General features: G+C 35.6%; 1 protein-coding gene across 2 annotated transcripts in view; it reads left to right on the forward strand.

The window, feature by feature from the left end:
• The window catches only part of B3GLCT (beta 3-glucosyltransferase), a 46803-nt gene that overhangs the window by 10626 nt on the left and 16913 nt on the right, over positions 1–19264 (forward strand). For both annotated transcript variants that reach the window (XM_058825242.1, XM_058825243.1), the window contains exons 3-6: positions 230–269; positions 3179–3288; positions 15093–15169; positions 17646–17757. In XM_058825242.1, the coding sequence (XP_058681225.1) occupies positions 230–269; positions 3179–3288; positions 15093–15169; positions 17646–17757 (339 nt within the window). The remainder of the gene's footprint in view (positions 1–229; positions 270–3178; positions 3289–15092; positions 15170–17645; positions 17758–19264) is intronic.

Below are 19264 nucleotides of genomic sequence, written 5' to 3' on the forward strand. Positions count from 1 at the left end.
TTACTCTTACTGTATTTTCTGAGTAATAGTATGCAAGCATATAGGGTATCTCCTGCAATTCTTGATGATGAATAACATTTTACTTTATTTTTCATATTAGTTTTTGAGTTAAAGCCTCTGTGTATACATTTATAATCTGATGAGTGCTTTGACTCCCCGTGTGTTTCTGTAGAAATATTTGAGGCTTTGTGTATATTCTTACTTGGTTTTTTTCCTTTCTTTCTTCTAGAACTCTGAAAAAAGTAGAACAATTAGTAAAATAGGCAGAGGTAAGTAGAGTATAGGGCTGTTTCACAAATACTTTATTTTTTCTTTGTTCATGTAGTCTCATCAAACAGAAAATTCTAAATCTTTAATTGTACTTGCAGTTCTTGTAGTTGTTTTCTGTGAACATGTGCACTTGCACTGTGAAAAGAATGAATTGCTTTTTATAGTGCACTGTAGTTTAAAATAAAATTTTTTGATACTTAACTGTTCTTGTAACACTTTAAGATGAAACTGAATTTTACCATTCTGCTAGGCTCTAACTGTAGTTGTAATAACTAAGGTTATTGTAAATTGCTTGTAACAAAATATAATTACTTTGTAATATCTAGAAGCAAGTATTTAAGAAACACATCAAACATTAATAGGTAAAATAGTGGTAAAACCATTTCTTGCTGCTGGACAAGTGATAAATAATGAAAATAAAAATTCTGCAAGGTCCTGCCTTCTCTGAAGACCAGTCTGATGTCCTTCTGGCAAAAAGTTAACAGACCTGACTTGCACTGTAACTGTGGACTTTTCACCCTGTTAAACCCTCAGGACTTGGCTCTGCCTGTTCTAAAAGGACCCAGCTTAATTATGACTGTCTTCTGGCATTTCCTAATGTAATATTTGTCAGTACTGTGAGGGTATGAGGAGCACTGGAGAAAGTGAAGGTTTTGTGGTTTCTTTCCTGTTACTACTGTTAAAAAATGTAGTGGATTAGATGGACTGCTGGTCTGATGCAATACATCATTTTTTTGCCTCTTTGTAATAAAGTTATTTTGGTTTGAGGTTTGTTTTTTGGATTGTTTTTTGTTTTTTAGGTCTTTAACCCATTTCTTAGGTAAAATGTAAGGGCTTGAAACAGAATGTAGTTCTTGAGGGCTCTTAGTTCCTCTGATATTTCATTCTTCTCTTTTGAACTGTTATATACAGATCAGTAGCACTTTTGGAAATTAATCTTTCAAAAGACTGTTCTTTCTTTTGCTTCATTGGGTGTTTCTCAGTTTGGGAAACAATTGAGGTGTTCAATATTGTAACTATTCTCTGTTGACATTTTCATACATTGAATATGTCTTTTTATTAAGTACTTTAAACTACCTATAGCACAGGAAACTATTTTCATTTGATTTAATCATCAAAGTAGGTTTTTTCTCACTCCTAGAAAGTATGCTGTTGTGGAATATCACAGGTGTTGTTAAATGTACCATAAGTGAAACTGAGTGTAGTTCAGATGCTTCCATATCTGTAAATATATTGGTACTAAAACAGCAATTACTAAAAACAAGGTAGTGTTTGCTTTTTGTCTCTGTTGGTGTTTTTGGAGTTGTGCATGTAGATTTAGCCCTTTGACTCTCATTAGCATCAACAAAGTGTAGTTTCAGTTTTCACACAGATTTTAATTTTTGCACAGGAAATCTAGCAAAGATCTTGCTAGGTAGCAATTAGTTGCTATTCAGAAGTTTTTATTATGCATGGGATTTTTAAGCAGTTTGTTTGGTGGTTCAGAGCATGAACACTGTGGATTCCTACACTGTGTAGGAAAAATGTGAAATGAATACTGCTATCTAAACCAATACTTTTTCCACCTCTGTAATATATCACCAGAAACCTCATACAATTTGACAATTGTCTTGATGAATAAGCTAATGAATTGATGGAAAATAATATTGAAGGAAAAGTAGTAAAATATCTAACTGCAGCTCTGAGCTGTCACAGGTCTAAATTAACAAATAACTGTTCAGAGCAACAAAGCAATGTAATCAATCCTCAGGTGTTGGACATAGCAATCTTCTCATAAGCTTAGTGCAGATATTTGTGGTTACTACTCTTTCTTTTCACAATGTTTTCCTTGTGATCCTTCTTTATGGGCTCAGTTTTACTCTTTTTCCTTGTGATTACTTGAAAGTCCTTCTTTGGACTTTCCTTCTTTCCTGCTTCCTTTTTTTTTTTTTTTCCTTTTTTTTTTTTTTTTTTTTTGGTGAACTTTGTTCCCTCTCCACAATTTTCAACATTCTGTACAGATCTCCTGGGCATTAGTTCAGCCTTTTGTGACCAAGCAATTCTCCTCATTGATTGATGCTTAGTTAATGCCTTGAGTGGGTTAAACAGCATAGATCAAACTTGGTAAGAGTTCTGGAAAAAGCATCTGTCCTCTTCCTTTTATTGTCTCATCCTCTGTTGTTGTCAGCTGTGCTCTGCTTCTGAATGAGGTCATATCTTCCTGTTTTCTAAGATTTCCAAGTATTGAGGGATTATTGTATCTCCTATTATCAAGAAAATTTGGCTACCTGCTTCATCATCTGCTTGTATTTTACAATAGGCACTTTTATAATCCATTAATGTTTGCAAAGCTATTTCACTATTTTCTTTTAAATTTCTTAGTCTTCTCTCCTGTTAAAAGTTTTTAGTTGTGATGCCTTTAAACCCTGTGAAGACACCTGTGAGATATTAGTGCTGACAGATAAGAGTATCAGCTCAGTATTCTTGTGCGTGTGTCTCTCCACCTGATGTTTGTTTCTAGGTAGGGTTTTAATCTCTTTGTTTGGGAAGCAGCTTTTCTGTTTCATGTTCATGTGTTTTCTGGTGAGGGGAGATGCTGGTCTGTGACAAACACCTTTTAACTCTGGTGACAAGGAGTGCTGGTGTATTGGAGAAAAAGCAACCTCATGAATGTGGCTGCTGTTAAACTGCTGCACATCTTCCAGTCATGCCTTGCTCTTTTTAAATGAATCTGGTAAAGGACTGGTTTGGATTTTTGTGTGTGTGTGTTTAATAATGAGTTTTACTATTTAGAGAAAATATTTATGTAACTAAAGGAATAGCTTACTATGTAATAGATTCCTACATACACCTGGGTTCTCACTAGCTTTGGAGCAAATCAGAAAATAATTTTTTTTATCTTTAAATCTTCTTATTTTCTTGCTTACAGAATTAAAAGGAATTGTATTTGTCATCCAGAGTCAAAGTAATTCTTTTCATTCCAAGAGAGCAGAAGATCTAAAAAGAGATATTTTGAAACAGGCTGTAGATCTTGGAAAGGTAAGTTGTGATAATATTAAGTGCGCCTTGTTATATATTCTGTTGCTGCATTTTACTAAAAATATTGGGATTTGTTGTGCCTTTTTTCAAATCCATTCTATTTCTTTTCTAATTGCTTTTTGTGTGCTTATAGAAAACTATTTCAGTGGTTATTTACTGATTGTACACTGTGATTTATCACTACTTTAATTTCCACTATCCACCTTTTTGTGTTACGGCTGTTTTTGTTTGGACGGCATTTGATGCAAAAGTGATAAGAAAGACTTGCAAGAAGGCAATTTTTCAATATGACTGTAGTGTGTTTGCAAAGAAAAAAAGATGCATTCTTTATGAAGTGAAAAACATAACAATTTCATTATTAGTTTGAATAATTTTCATTGAGTATTTTAATAGAGCCAGTGAATGTGCTGTAAGGTAGATTTTGTCAGAATTCCATTGCACGGTTGTGACATGATGGCAGTAGAATGGAAATGTGTGTGGACATGAAATTCCTAAGGCAGGATTCCCACTTCCTGCAGCAGCAGTCCCCCACACCTCTCTTTACCCTGTCCCTGCATGATGCAGTGCCTTCCCTAACTATTCATTGTTCCTCTGCCACCCCTCTGCAGACTGAGCACTGTCCCCTTGACCTGCTGAGGGGTCACACTGACCGGGGAGCTGCATGTACTTTACATTCTAATGGGAAATTTGATTTCTAAAGCATAACTCTAGAGAGAAGAGGTTTTTAAGAAACTTACACTGAAAGTTCAGTGTGCATAAACAATGCTTAATTTTCTTTGTGTTTTATAAAATAAAGAAAAAATTAAGAGTGGCATACATCCCCTCATTTTAAATAGCTTCCTGTGAGATTATTTGACCTATTTTTCATTTCCACCTCCTTTGTTGTAAAGGAAAAAGAAATCTGATGTAAATTGTCTTATGTACATTAGTCTTGTAGTGCCTAAATCAGATTGCTGGATATTTTAGGCTTCATTTATCCAAGCTTATCAAACCTGTTGTAATTAAATCCATTCTAAATGCAATTTTTAATCCCTTAATGAAATCAGTAATGTGAACAGCCTTTGTTCTGCAGAGTTCTGCTCTTTCAGAGTCCTCTGCGGAATTGAGACAAGTGTTCAGATCCAATGTGTGCAGAGAGGATTATGGTGTCAGTTGTTAAACCCAAGGATTTTAGTTCTGTAATTGATGTTGCAGAATATGAGTAATAAAAAGTTCAGTAAGTAGAAGTACAAATGGTTTCAGTGGGGCTGGAATATAAGCATGTTTTGTGGGAAAGAGGTGAAATCATTTTGTAATCAGAGTTGTACCTGAAACTGACCTGGCTTCTAAAAACCTTTATTGCCTATTTGAGAAGATGCCTTTATGGAAATGCTGAAATGATGATGCTTTTCCAGTATTAACAGTTACCTCTTGAACAGCAGTCGTGGTGTCTTAAGAGAAGCAGTGATGGAAAACCCACCAATAATCTCATATCTGAAATTTGGGAAAAGGGGAAAGCCATCAGTGTATAGGAAAAATAAACAGGCATAATCAGCAGGTTCTTGGTACATCTTGATTGTTTTGGTCAACTCACAATGCCACTGTGAGACACTCCCCAGCAATGCTGATTGTGGACTTGGGGCAGATCATCTCTGCAATCCTGCATATCAACATTTGAAGTTGGCATTTTTCACTGCAGAGAATACAAATGAAATTATTAGTTTCAGGCAAAAAAAGTAAAATCCTTGTGTTTTCAAAGACAACTGCTGTATGAAAACAAAAGACTGAATCATCAGGTTCACTCCTCTGTTGTTATAGGCCCAAACAATAGATGTTTAGTCCATAAGTTAGTCATTAGTTATTTTCTGCTAGTCTGAAATGAGAAATGGAATCCAACTGGAATTAAACCAGCACATATGCCTCACTTCAAAATGGATTAAGTAACTGTCATTAATCTTAACAAGTGATTTGTCCATTTATTTTCTTTTATGGTGCACTTAAAACATTTTTTTAAAAGTGAAACAATCTGTAATTCTGGTCACCAGTAGATGTCAGTATTTTGTTCTTGCTCAAAAATATTTTCCCTGGCGATTTATTAAATATTAGCCAAAACTCTTCAGTTAGAATTCAGCAATGGCAAAAATTCAGTTCAGTTTCTACCAATCTTCTTAATTTTCTGAGATTATGGAACACTTAACCTCTGTAAACTAGACCTTCGTAAGAAGCACCAAATAACAACAAGGAGACTGTTGGGAGTGTAAAATGGTAATGTTTTGGACTGTGCCCTTTCTGTCTAAAAAATTCAAAATCAGGATTACTTTTTTGCTATTACTTTCAAAATGAGAAAAGAGGTAAAATAAAGTTTTGGAAAAGTTACCAGTTTGGGTGCACTCAGTGGTTTTTAATTGCCTGTGATTGTGACACTGTTTAGAAGACAAAATCTGTATATTTCCATATGAAAACTGGTCTAGTAGAGTAGGAGATTTTTTTGCTTTGGGTCCTGCAGGGTTCTTGCATTGTACACCCTTGGCCGATTCAAAAAACTATAATTTTCCTGAAAAGTCTAAAGATCAAATGGGGTCCTATTAATAGTGTTGTGGTTAGAGGATTCAGTGGAAGAGCTTCTTTTTCAAGGCAACTGAGTTATTTTTAAATAACTGATGATGATTTGTATATTTACATAATTTGCTTGATACTTTCCAAAATTAATGCCATAAATTCAAGGCAATCTGTAATATACCTCTTGCTTCAATTTTCAGTTACTTGCTCAAATCCAGGATTCTAGTATGAAAATCCTGTTTACTTCTCTCCCTCCTGTAATGGCTTCCCATTTCATGGAAGCCTCTTTCCAGCCGAGACTGATCAGGCAATTCATGTTTTGGTCCTGCAGTTTTAACAAGGTTTAACAGATTATATTTAAGTGAGGTGTTGGGCTACATTCTGACCTGCCCCTCCATCTCCATCTCTACAGTAGTTTTTCTTCATGGCAAGGTTTTCCACCATATCAAAATCAACCCTATTTTTAAAATTAAAACAGGCATGTTTTAAGATCAAATTTTCTCAATATTAGTAGATTGATTCCCTTTGGTTTTTTGTGTAAAACAATAGTGTGCCCTTTATTTCCTTCCTAGCAACAACTTTATTATTTTTTTCTACAAGGATTTTTTCATTCTTTTGTTTGTAACATCATCCACAACTTTAATATTTACATTTATTTTCCAAATCTGTCCATAAAACTACACTTTTATTATGTGGGAGAGCTTGCAGTATAAAACCCTAATAAGAGTGTGCATTTAAGTGATTGGTGTATGAAGTTCCTATTTCTACTTTTTTATCCACGTTAGCACCTGTGTTTGTTTTATGTTGTGTTATTTATTCTGCTTGCATACATTGCCTACTATCAGTATGCTCTTGGTCACTTTTCTTTGTTTTTCTTTGTAATGCTTCATTCCTTTTAGGATTTGCATTTTAAAGTGCAGCTACTCATTCTGGGGTTTCAGTATTTGGGTGTTCCTGTTGTGAAATGCTTCTAAACTCTGTTCTTTATGTAGAAAGGTGAGGTGCATTCAAAATAAAACCTTTTGAAAGTGGTCCAGGAAAACTGTACAAAAGATACTGCTTAGTTTGGAAAATGTATTTTAGAGTTGTCTTAAATCTCTTCAAGGTCAGCTTGCAGGGCTTTACACATTTGAGTGACTTTTGTTTTATCTTTGCTTTCCTTCAGCTGTTCTCCTAGCTTTCTGTTTTAATTGTTTGATCTTTGACTTTTTAATATGCCCTTGCTTCTCATTCTGCAAAGGTACTGGCATCCTTTTGATAATTGCTAGGCTTTGTTATCAGCAGAATTGATGCCTTGCTCATTAGCTGCTGGAGCTGTAAAAGTTACCTACACTTTGTGCTGGAAGGTGAACAGGATCGTTTTCCTCTAATGGATGCTCAGCAGATTTGAAGGAATTTGTAGCAGTCAGATAATTCTGCACTAATGAGATCTTTTAAATGTTTTAGCAGTGATGAGTGGGCTGCCTTCAGCCCTGCCTTGCACATCACAGACCATTTTTATATCACTGCTTTTACCAATCATATGTGTGGTAGCTTCCTTCACTTTTTAAATGCAGAAAATAGACCTGTCACCTCACAGAGATGTCTTGACATGTCAGGGCAAAATATAAACAAGAAATTCTGAAGTTTAAAGTGCTTTGGGCTAAGTGTCTCTCTCAGCCCCTTCAGCAGCAATTTCTGCAAACTTAATAGGATTTGAACAAACCCATTTTACTAAGGTATTTCTTTTCCTAGTAAAGAATGAGAGATTGCTATAAAGAATAAGAGATTGCTTCTTCCTTCACTGCTGTTGGCTATATTGAAATTGCTCAGTCATCTTTGAATAGAATGCTCAAGTATACATGAGACTAGACTTACTAAATCATCAGATTAAAATCATTACCTAGTGACAGTTGTTTTGTTCTTGTATATTCTCCTGAGCATCTATACTGGTACTTGAAATACATTCACCAAATTTCTTGCCTTGTGGAAGCTTTTTTCTGCTTTCCTGTTCCTTCTCTTCTTCCCCAGTTAAAATAGGTACATTAGATTTACTGTTGTGGGGAAGGGACCTTCTCCACCATGGATCACACTGATTTACCTTGGGAGACAGACCACTGTCTCAATCTTGCTGTCAGTGAAATATGCTTCAGGCTTTCCATGAATATAAATCTACTTATACTGCTAATCTTGCTGATATTTAAAGAAGCATCTGAACCCCATAAATTGCTTAATTTCATTGCTTGAATCATAGAATCATTAAGGTTGAAAAAGATCTCCAAATCATCAAGTCTTTGACTGAATACCATCAAACCCACTAAACCATATCAGGAAGTGCCACATCTGCTCAATTTTTAGAATACTTCTGGGGATGGTGACTCCACCACTGCCCTAGGAAGTTTGTTCCAATGCTTAATCACTCTTCCAGTGAAGAAATCTGTCCCCATATCCAACCTGAAGTGTTTTTATGCACCAGTTGGAACTGACAAAGATTTTGCTTTTAAGTAAAAACTCACTTTACACATGAATATTATCAACTACAATACTAAAATGCTATCTTAAACCCGTTCTAAACAAAGACCTTACTCAGACCAGGCAACATAATTATAATGGTTCATCTTTAATATTGGCTTTCATGACTAATAGCTATGTACTGTATACCATACATCTGTCTTTTACATGATTGCATTTATTTAGAATTCTTGTAAACTGTGAGCTGTGGAGAAAGCATTCCTCACTGCTTTTTATTCACTCAAGTGAAGAGCAAACAAATGGCACTTTACTGCAATATGTTGTTGGCATCCTCAGCTACTGTCTTATTATACACATCTGTGGTAGCATTTATAATAAGCACTTCAAACTTTTCCAGATTTTTTCCACACATTTTTATTTGTCTGTTACAAAATAAGGTCTGATTTGTTAATTTGCACACAGCACTTGCTGTGGTTTTTTTGTACACAGTACTTGCATTGTTTTTTTTGCTCTTGATTTGTGAAAGCAGGGTATTTGTGAAATTTGTGAAAGCTATGGCCTTTCACTGAACTCTTTGAAATGACACATAATATATTATGAAAACTCGGTTCTTTTTTAAAATGATAACCAGGCATCTGAGATTAGAACAGAAGTAGAAATTCTCTCTAATGGAAAATACTGCATTATACTTTATTACTTTGGGCATCCTGAGGAGCAAAGATTATTAGAAACCGTGCCTTATTAGAATCATGGGTTTTGTTATTGTAGGAATTTTTTTACACCTTATTGTGGCCTTTCAGTACTTAAGGGGGCTTATAAAGAAAGAGGGGAACAGACTTTTTAGAGAGCCTGTAATAATAAGAAAAGGGTAAAGTTTTTAAATTAGAGTAGACTGAGACTCAGCATAAGGAAGATTTTTTTACAGTGATGTTGGTGAAACACTGACAGTTTGCCAGAGAGGTGGTCGATATCCCATCCCTGGAAACATTTAAGATAATTTTGGTTGGGGTTCTGAGCAACCTGATGTAGCTGAAGATGTTCCTGCTCACTGGAGGGGCCTGGACTAAGGCTTTAAATGTTCCTTCCAACTCAAAACTGTTCTAGGATTCTATGAATGAAGCCTAAAGGAAGAAATAGAGCAGAAAATTAGAAGGACTGGACAACTTTGGAGGAGTTCCTAAATAACAGATATGTTAAACAGAAGCAAAGTTCTTTTACAGTGTTAATGTATAATAGTACTTTAAATCATCCGTGAGTTTTATTTGAATGGGAATATTAAAATAATATTTTTTCTTGGATTCTTTGAAGCTCTGATAAAACTGATATTTATGTCTTTAAAACATGAAAAATAATTTAAACATGTATTGTCATTTTCAATATTTAAGGAAATTGTTAGAATATAGAGAAGATTAAGTGTTTGGTACAATATTTGAAGCTGGAAGTTCCCAGTAAATTGTCTGACCCACTGGGCTTAGAGGTAGGAGATTTGCTATTACTTTCTTTTACTATTGCTATTGGTATTGCTTTCTTTTAGAAATCCTTCAGGATGTCTGCAGAATTGGCATGTTTTTGAAAATAAAGCTGTAGGGAGACTTCAGTATGTATTCCACAGCTCTGCTTTGTCAAAGTAGTCACAACAGATGACTGTAAGAGCTTGGCTTATTTAACCTCCCAAGGGAAGGCTGAGAAGGTAGGCTAGCTCTGAATGTGTCTTAGGATTGATTACTGAAAAGAAGATAAGAGAGAAGGGAAAATGCTGTTATGTGCTTGAAGGGTGTGTAGAGATAGGAAGACATTTCCGAGTCTGGAGCTGTGCAGTTCAGCAGCAGTGCTCAGGGTTCAGGTCCCCACTCCTGCCCCTCAGCTCTGGGGGGAGTTTAAAAGACAGTTTAATGAGCTCACAAAGCACAGAGATAATATATGCAAGACACCTACAGATATGAGCAAACTGGACTCATTACGAGCAAATTCCTGCACACTACTTTATTTTTCTCTAGTGTATTACAAGATGGCTTTTTGCTCTGCTCAGGTGACTCAGTAATATAACAATGAACTGATTACCATCGTGTTTTGCATTTCACTGCAGTTCTGGATCTGTTTCTATGCCTTACTTGCAAAATCATGTCACACGGGACGTATAATTATTAGTGCTGAGCAAGATCTAGTGTGAGTTGTGTTCTAATAAAGTGTGTTCTCACAAAAGAATTCACTAAGGGCAAGGTTTGGTTATGCTTAGATGAAATTCAGTGAGCTACTTTGTAGAAAAACAAAGCAAACACAGTTCTGCTAGAGGATCATAGAAGATGTGACCCAGCCTGGAAATCCCATTTTAGCTGGAGTGCATCTCTGCCATCCTGGGTGCATACAGAAGCCCATTTTGGCCTCATAGTCTATGAAACTGTAGCATTTCCTTTTGTTTTTACCCTGTACTGTTTTGTTCTCTATAAATTGCACATTTCTCATATAGGATTTGTTAGGTTGATATGAAATTCCACGTAGTGCAGAAAGAATACAGAAACTTGTTTCAGGTTAACAATTCTCTTACTTACTTCTTAATTCTTTTATTCTGAATTACCTTTTCTTTATTGGATATGCTAGTCCTCCAAGTTTTTTCCATGTTAATGAAGAAAACTTTCAATATTTAGATTCAAAAACCAGAGCTCTCTTAATGATTTGGTATGAAATTGATTGTGTCATTAGCATCTTCATACTTCAACTTGCATAAAAAATACTAGATGATTTCAAGGTACAAATGATGCTGTGTGAGTCTGTGTCTTTGGAATTGGTTTGAAAATGTGGATCTAACCCCTTTATTCACACTTGGTTTTTCATTTCTGTAAAGTTTGCCATTGTCATCTGTGGCAGGTATTGCTGATCTCACTGTGCTGATAGAGTAGGTGGTATTTGGAGTAAAAATGTCTCATACTGTATTTCAGACCACAAGCAATTCCATGTCTTGGTTTTGCCCTTTAAACTCAGCTCAGTTGTCTTAGTGGGGAGAGTAGTTTCTCAGTCTTCAAAAAGTGGTAAAATTAAGTTATTTAGATTATAAGATACTTTATTTCTGTCATATGTAGAATGTTGGTATGTGTGAAGACATGTTTTGTAACTGTGGAAACAACAGTTTGAAGCTAGAACAACCAGTGAATGCAGTACAGGCTGTGGATGCATTTGTAGGAGAGTTTTATGAGATAGGCACAGTGTGCAAGTTACATTTCATTACCTTGACAGCACGTGCCCTTCCAGTCCTCAAAGCTGACACCAGATACATTTTTCTTTTTTGTTCTGTCCTTGTACTGAAGATGGAATAAATAAAATGAGTAGATCAGACCAGTTCCACTAGGTTCAGAGTAAAAATGAGAAAGAAAAAGCAGCAGAAATGCTCCTGTGTTTTTGAAAGTGGCTGTTTTAGACCTATAGAGTGTGTTTAAAGCATTTCCTTTATTATATTAGAATTAATGCATGGTTAGAGGTGAGTGGAAGGAAAGGATCCTGCAGGACATGTATTTTCATGTTTTAGAGGAAGTTGGGTAGAGAAAGAGAGCAGGTTTATGAGAATGTCAAAGAGAAAAGATACCTTGTAAGAGGTATCTGGATTAGCTCAAGAGAGAGTGCTTTTTCTTTATCATCATTTCTTTGCTCTGCGCGAAGGAAATAGAGCATAATGGTACAGCTACTTAGATTATGTAATTTACTTAAATCTTTTGCATGGGTAAATGCTGCTTTTATCTAAAATTATTCCAGTTTCAGCCTTTAGTGTGATAAAGACACTGATTATATTATTATTAACTACTATTTTCTTTGTCTTTTGTACATGAAATACATGCTTCCTACAAATACTAGCAGGTTTTTTATGCGTGTAAAAATAAATGTTCTTGTAAAGACAGAGGTCTTCCCTTTTATCTTCCTATCTGCATTCCCTTAAGTGAGCATAATTTTGTGGTTTTACCATAAACTTATACTAAAAATAAAACTAAATAAATAAATCTAAGTAAATAAAATCAATAAGGATAAAACTATACTGACGAAGTGAAGGGAGCTGACCCACCCTAATTGATCAGCATCGAACTCTGATTTATTGATCCAGTATGCACACTTTTATAATCGTGTTAATTAAGTTCATACATATTGCAAAACCTGAGCTCATCATTGGCTACAGATTACACACCAACCCCTCCTTTTGTTTTCAATAGCTGTGGTTTCTTATTGAGACCAAAACTTGTTTTTCTCATCCTGTTATTAACTGTTCTCAAGGCCTCCATGTTTGTCACTCTGCTTTCCCATCACTATCCAAGGACAAGGTATTTACTTGTTATTAAAAAACAAGCCTGAGAACTTTGCTGTTTACAGGAACGTGTCTGAGAACTTTGCTGTTTACAGCTGCCTTTTACTTTTCAATCAGCTGTATATTTTCATGGCCTTTTTTACTTCAAGCCATGTCTGAGGAAAATTCTCCAACACTATACCCAAGTAAATTTTACCATTTTCACATTTTAGTGAAACAAAAGGTATTGAGAATACCATGACTAAGATTTTCCACTTCCACTAAAAGCTCTGAACTTCTGGTTTTTCAGTAAATTGAAAACAAGCAGAAACATATTTGTTAGGTTAGTTTGAACTAACCATAAATCAGAAATGCTGATTTCTGAGATGCAGGTGAATATCCTGTTACAAATTGGAGTTTTGGCATTGTTTCTTTTCAATTTGGGTCATTCCAATAGCATAAATCCTTATTTTTGCATAAGATTAATGCACTCCTGAGAGACACAGTTATTCCTTAGAGCAGCAGAGGTTTTGGGTTTTTTTAGTATATGAAATTTGGAGGTTTTATGTATTTCTAGATACTGTGCTTAACTGCCCTTAAAAAGGATTTGAACTTGTAAGGGTCAACAAATAGTGCCAAGTTTATCTTAGAGCTTTTCTTAGAAAAGAAATTATTTTTGTGTTCAAGTGTGAATTTTATGGTAATAGCATCATTCACAAAAAGCATTCATCAAGAAGGACGGTTTGGCACTTGCAAGCTGTAAACAGAAAAGGATTAGGGTCTGGAGAGACAGGTGCACCCCTACAACTCATGGTCCTTTCTCTGGTTGTGGGAACACAGACCTCCAAATACAGACACACAAAGCCTCCTGCCCAGGAATTAGAAATGTGTCACCATCATATTTCCTGGAAAAATCTGTTTGCCTAGGATTCTTCTCCTGGGAAGCTGAGAAGTCTCAGAGAAAAAGGAAAACAATATTATCTCATTTGCTTCACCTGTGTTTTGCTGCTTTGGAATGTGGTTGGAGATTGTTTATCCAACAGATGGTTATTTCATTGGTTTCATGTGAGTTGTTTTGACTTAATGACCAGTCAGGTCAAGCTCTGGAAAGAGTTACAAGTTTTTCTTTAGTATCTTTCTACCCTTCTGTCTGTATCATTTTAGTATTCTTTAGTGTAGTTTAGTTTAGTATTCTTTAATATATTCTAGTATCATAAAATAATAAATTAGCCTTCTAAGAGCATGAAGCCAGATTCATCATTTCCTTCCTGCCGTTGGGCACCCTGCTAATAGAAGAGAAATGGAATTTAAGGAGAAGACAGGACAGACTGCAGTGATCAGTGCAGGCCGTGATGGCAAGACAAGTGTCCTGCCCAGCAAATTGTTACAAGTGACCATCTCCCTTTTTTCCCTGTACTTGCCAATGATTTTTTCCTCCTTGGCCTGGTTTCAGCTAGGATAGGGGAAGAGGGGGTTGACTGAGCAGCTGTATGGTGCTTAAGCTGGGCTTAAACGACTCCTCAAACACCATGATCCCTCTTTTGCTGACTTTGTGCTCTTTAGTAAGCATCTCATGTGAGGTTTTGTGCCAACCCAAAGTGCTGTTCCCCTGAAAGCTGTGGTGAGTCCCATGCTCCTATGGGCAGTGAGACCTTGTCAGGTGAGCAGGGAGCCTCTCTCCCTTCTCTTTAGCTGGTGTCACACCTGGACACAATGATGCTGCAGTGGGGGATTGGACTCACTGATGGAGTAGGGTACTGCCTGTGTATTGAGGGATGTATCTGCATCCAGCTTTCCACATGTATTACAAATTGTGCACTTTGGTTTATCAGAAGGCTGTGTTTAAATGGTGTTTTCTTGGAAAGTACTCCAGAATTCTAGCTTATCTGCTAGACACTGGGATCTGCCACATCAAAGAGGTTTTGAGTAACAAAAGAGCAAAGGAATTTTTGAGTACTTTCCTTTGTAGGAAAGCTTCTTTGATCTTTCAGGAAGAAAAAAATGCTAACTCCTCATTTTGATTTTTCTGTAAAGCCATTGGATTTTGTGATGATGTTAGTGTGACAAGTCAAAGCTCAGCTCAAAGTAAGGAGTGTTGGAACTCTCACTTAAGCTGTGTGTAATGTGATTGACCAATGGAAGCCTTTGTAGAACACCCTTCATTATTTATAAGTATTTCTTCATGGCATTTTATAGTATGGCAAGGAGATTACTATGATCTATTGATTACATGGGTTCTTATGCTAAGCATTGAACTTGAAGTCTGTTAGCTTTATAACAATTAAGACAATTAAGAAATTACAGGTTGGAAGAAGCACTAACCTTAACTTGCAGTTCACCTTGTTTCATGCCATCCTAAGTCATCCATTCTTCACGGCTACTTGCCAGTCAAAACCTAGTAACCAACTGGAAAACCAATTAGTTTTGGTTTTCCATTAATTGTTCTGGAACAATTAGTTGTTCCAGGATAATTTTTTAAAGACTGATTGATGTTTAGGAAGAAACTACATATAATTGAAGTTTAATGGGAATATTTTTATTTTTCTCAAAGGAATTGCCTACGGTTCTGCTTATTCATCAGATCGACAGGCATGAAGGTGCATGGACAATATTGCCATTAATGAGAGAGTAAGTGTAATGAATGCCAGTCGTTTTCAGAAGATTTTGTAAGCAAGAATATATATATTAGTTACTCAGACCTTTTTTGCTTTTTTTAAAAAGCAGAAATTTTTAATGAGAGCTGCAACTTTGTATTTTAACTTTCTTACTGTACTTTTCTTTGTTTTATAAAGTAATTTTCCAATAAATTTAAATCAGAGAAGCCTATTTAAAATAAAAGAACAGTAATAATAGAATTTAACTGAGCAACAACCTTCTTCAAATCATGGTGCATTTTAAAATTATTAGGGAAGTAAACTAGTCTAAAGAAATGGCATTTTTAAATGTGTGTTTTTCTATTTGGTCCCTACTTCTCACAGTGTTAAGGTATGAGTTATTACAGAAATTTTGATCTTTCAGATTACTTGACTGAATGAAGTGGAATAAATTAAAAAAAATAGATCATAATACTTTTTTGGGGGTTTTTATTGCTTATAGAGTCGTATGTCTCTGTAGTGAGAAGTTTTAGGTTTCAGAATCTTTGTAAATGCTTATATGGCAAATTTTCATATTATTATGATCAGAAAAGAGAAGTAGTCTCAAATATCTTTTCTTCTTAGCTTATGCAGATGGCTCCAAGGAGGACATGCTGCATTTACATGGTAGTATCTTGCAAACTGTCAGGAAATTGTTTTAGTAATCCTGAAGCTCCATGGTACTGAAGACTATCTTTTGCCTGAAGCTTGCATTTGAAATCTGCAGCCTATTGAGTTTTAACTTAGTTAATATAATTTATTAGATGTATTCAGGGTGAGGTTTTTATGTCAGAGTGGTTGCAGGACAGGGTACTTTTCCTTTTGCTTTCCATTACTTTATGTGTAGAAAAATGTAAATAGTGCTTGTATAGCAGCTGCCTGTGAGATATATGTAAACTGTGAAAAATAGCAGAAGAGATTTGAAGTAAATTGAAAACTGGAAGATGATGTTCAAGCTATCAATCATCTTCCCTGCTTAGCTCCTGTTTCAATGACCTTGTGGATCCTCATCTGAATTATTTATGTCATGGTGACAGGGTTTACAGATACAGCTCTTATAAGACAGCAAAACTAAAAGAAAAAATACAAATGCTCATTTGTGTGAGAAAGCAGAAGAAAATTCTTTAGAAATCAGAATAGGAATCTTAAGTAGAGGATTTCCATCTTGAGATTTCTGGAATATGAGTTTCTTTGTGTGTACTGTTCCACTTAGTACTTTTGGCAAATGAAGACATGGAGTAGTTTAGAAGTATGTTGCTATTTTGAAGCTTCTATAGTTTTGTTTTCTCAATGGACAAAAGAGAAAGAAGGGAGTTCAGCCCATCCTGTAGCAGCTAATGATGCTTTTAATTATGATATAAGATGCATCTGCATCAGAAAACTGCTTCCAAAGAATAGATTTCTCAGTCCTGTAGCTGTCAGCATTTTTAAGGAGGTCTCTAAGCAGTTGTGAAAATTCTTAATTTTTAGTTCTTGGGCACAGGTTAAGTTGGACAAAATACTTAATTTTAGAAGATACAATCAGCAGAGATCTTACCACTCATTATCCTTACTGTGCCCCAAAGGCCTGCTACATTTCATCTCAGTAATCATGTTCATTCAGCAGAGAAGAAATCCCTTTTTTAAAAATTATCCAAAACAGGATCTTACAATGGTACCTCAAAGATCTCCTTGCAGTCTGAACTCCAAGCTTTTGTGCTCTGAGGTCTCCATAAAACTCTCTTGGAGACCTTAGCTACTTAGCCTTGGGAATCATTCCCAAAAGCCATGCAAAGGAAATTGGAAAAATAAATATAGTAGGGGGTTTTTCCATTAGGATGTTATTAATTAATATGGCTGTTTTGATTAATAGAGGAAGAATTAAGGCTAGAGGAACAGAGAAATAGGGGATGTCATTTTTCTGAAGGAGTCAGGAATCCTGCATTGAGATTATTGCTATCTTTGAGGAGTCCCTTCAGTCTGTACAGTTTCACTGTACTGGAAAATCTAATGAAGTTTTTAGGTTGGGAATGATCAGTGTCCAACAGCTGTGAGAAAACTTGTCATTAGGCATTTTGGTGATGATTGCAGTGCTGTTAGATTTTAGATGGCCAATGGTGAGGCACCTTGGAAGAACGGGAAGGTAACTTAAACTGCTGTCTATGGACTTCTGAATTCATAGGTGGCTGTTAGACCTGTACATTTCTGAATGGAAATTCTTTATGTATATCTGTTCCCTTCTTTCTGGAATAACTGTTTTTTATAAATGAATAGAATAACTGTTTTTTTATAAGTAGATAGCAGCAGAGTCAGTATCTTTATCCATTCACAATAGTCCTTGGATGTGTAATTCTAAATCAGTAGTAAAGTTTTCCATTTCTGTGTGAATGAAGAATTGATGGCAAATTATTTATATCTGGGGAATGTGCCTTGAATTTGCAATTTTTGTTCATAAGCCACCTTATTAATGAAATGTTTTTTTTCTTTTTTAGCTTCTCTGTTACCTATGGTAGGAACTCCTCATGGATTTTCTTCTGTGAAGAAGACACAAGAATACAGGTCGTAAAACTGGTAGAAACACTCAGAAGATTTGACAAGTCTAAGGTGAAATAAAAATTTAGATTTGACTTTCTTTTTGAATGTGATTGAGTGTGTTTTGCCAAATATTGGAAAAGATGTGTCTAAACACCTTAAAACGGGGATAGATTTCTGTTGCTGAGGCTGAGAGCCAGGTATTTAACATGAAGCAGTACAAATGCCTGTATAGCTATTGAAGAACTGTTAAAATTGAGCAGAGAAACCAATTTTTTCTGTGAATAGCCTGAAAATTATGTAGCATAAATAAAAAGATTAATGTAGTCTGTTTTGCGGTCCCTTCTCCCCATTTTCCTCTCTGTTATTAAATCTGATTATCATCAGACTGGATGACTGATGTTAGTTTGCCTCTGATCTAAAATAGCAGGGTTTCTTCCTTGCATTCTGTTTCTGATCTGTCTTGGTGATAAATATTCTGTACCTACTGGGAAAAAAAAAAACGCCAAAAGACTTGCAGAACAAAACAGAAGTACAGTCACCAAGGAGCAAAGCAAATTTGGCAATGCAACTGACATGAAAGGTGCTAATATTTAGAGTTTTTACTGTTCAGAAAAAAACCCCACCTTGGTGTCAGTCCTTTGCCTGTAACAAGAGAAGCCAAAATCTCCTGTGTGAAATATGTTTTGCTTCTTTATTGTAATTCTGCTTCAGGACTCACTTTAGCGTACTTACTTCTTTTTCAGCCACATGGCCATGTGTTTTCTCACAGTTCTTTTCTAAAATGGCAATAAAAATAACAATTTCGAGCTCTTACCTTTTGAAACACTTGGTCTTCAAAATGGAGGACTGAGTATATTGAGACCTTTGGAGTATTCTTTTTTTTTTGTTTCAGAAACATCTGCTTGTAATTGATATTCTCAGAATAAAAACATGAACATTTTTGTTCTAGATACTGCACTTTTGCCAGTTTTACTCTCTCCTTTGCACTACATACAGATTCTAATAAAATAACAAACTATGTTCCAACCCACAATAAAAGGAAAATAGAACACTTTGGTTTTCTACATAGCAATTGTCATCTTAGTTTAACAGTCCATCCCTGGTTGCTTGTATACACTGTAGTCCATCAGATACAAAATTCAAAGTGATTTATATCAGAGCTCCTTCAATATTCATTTTAAAGTCTCAGCAGTCTGCCTAATAATAAAAAGTTGGTGTACAGATTGCTGTGGAATGTATTCAAAACATGACTGGACAGAGTCCTGGGCAGCCTGCATTGGGTGATCCTGCTTGATTCCCGGGGAATTGGAGGTGATCTCAAGAGGCCTCTTCCCGCCTCAGCCATTCTGTGACTCTGGGATTCAGTGTTCTTTGAACAGGTAGAAGCCAAGGCTGTTCTGGAGTTTGAAAATGCAGCCTGTATTTGATTTCAGAGAACAATTTTTAGTTTCATTTCTCACCAAGTACAGTTTTTGTCCAGATTATATATTGTGAACAATGTGCTTCCCTTGTTTTTGTTTTCAGGTTTGCTTTATTCAGCATGAATACAGTCATCAGCTTCACTAAAGGGATGCTG

The sequence above is a fragment of the Ammospiza caudacuta genome, chromosome 2, assembly GCF_027887145.1.
Source record: "Ammospiza caudacuta isolate bAmmCau1 chromosome 2, bAmmCau1.pri, whole genome shotgun sequence".
Classification (NCBI taxonomy): domain Eukaryota; kingdom Metazoa; phylum Chordata; class Aves; order Passeriformes; family Passerellidae; genus Ammospiza; species Ammospiza caudacuta.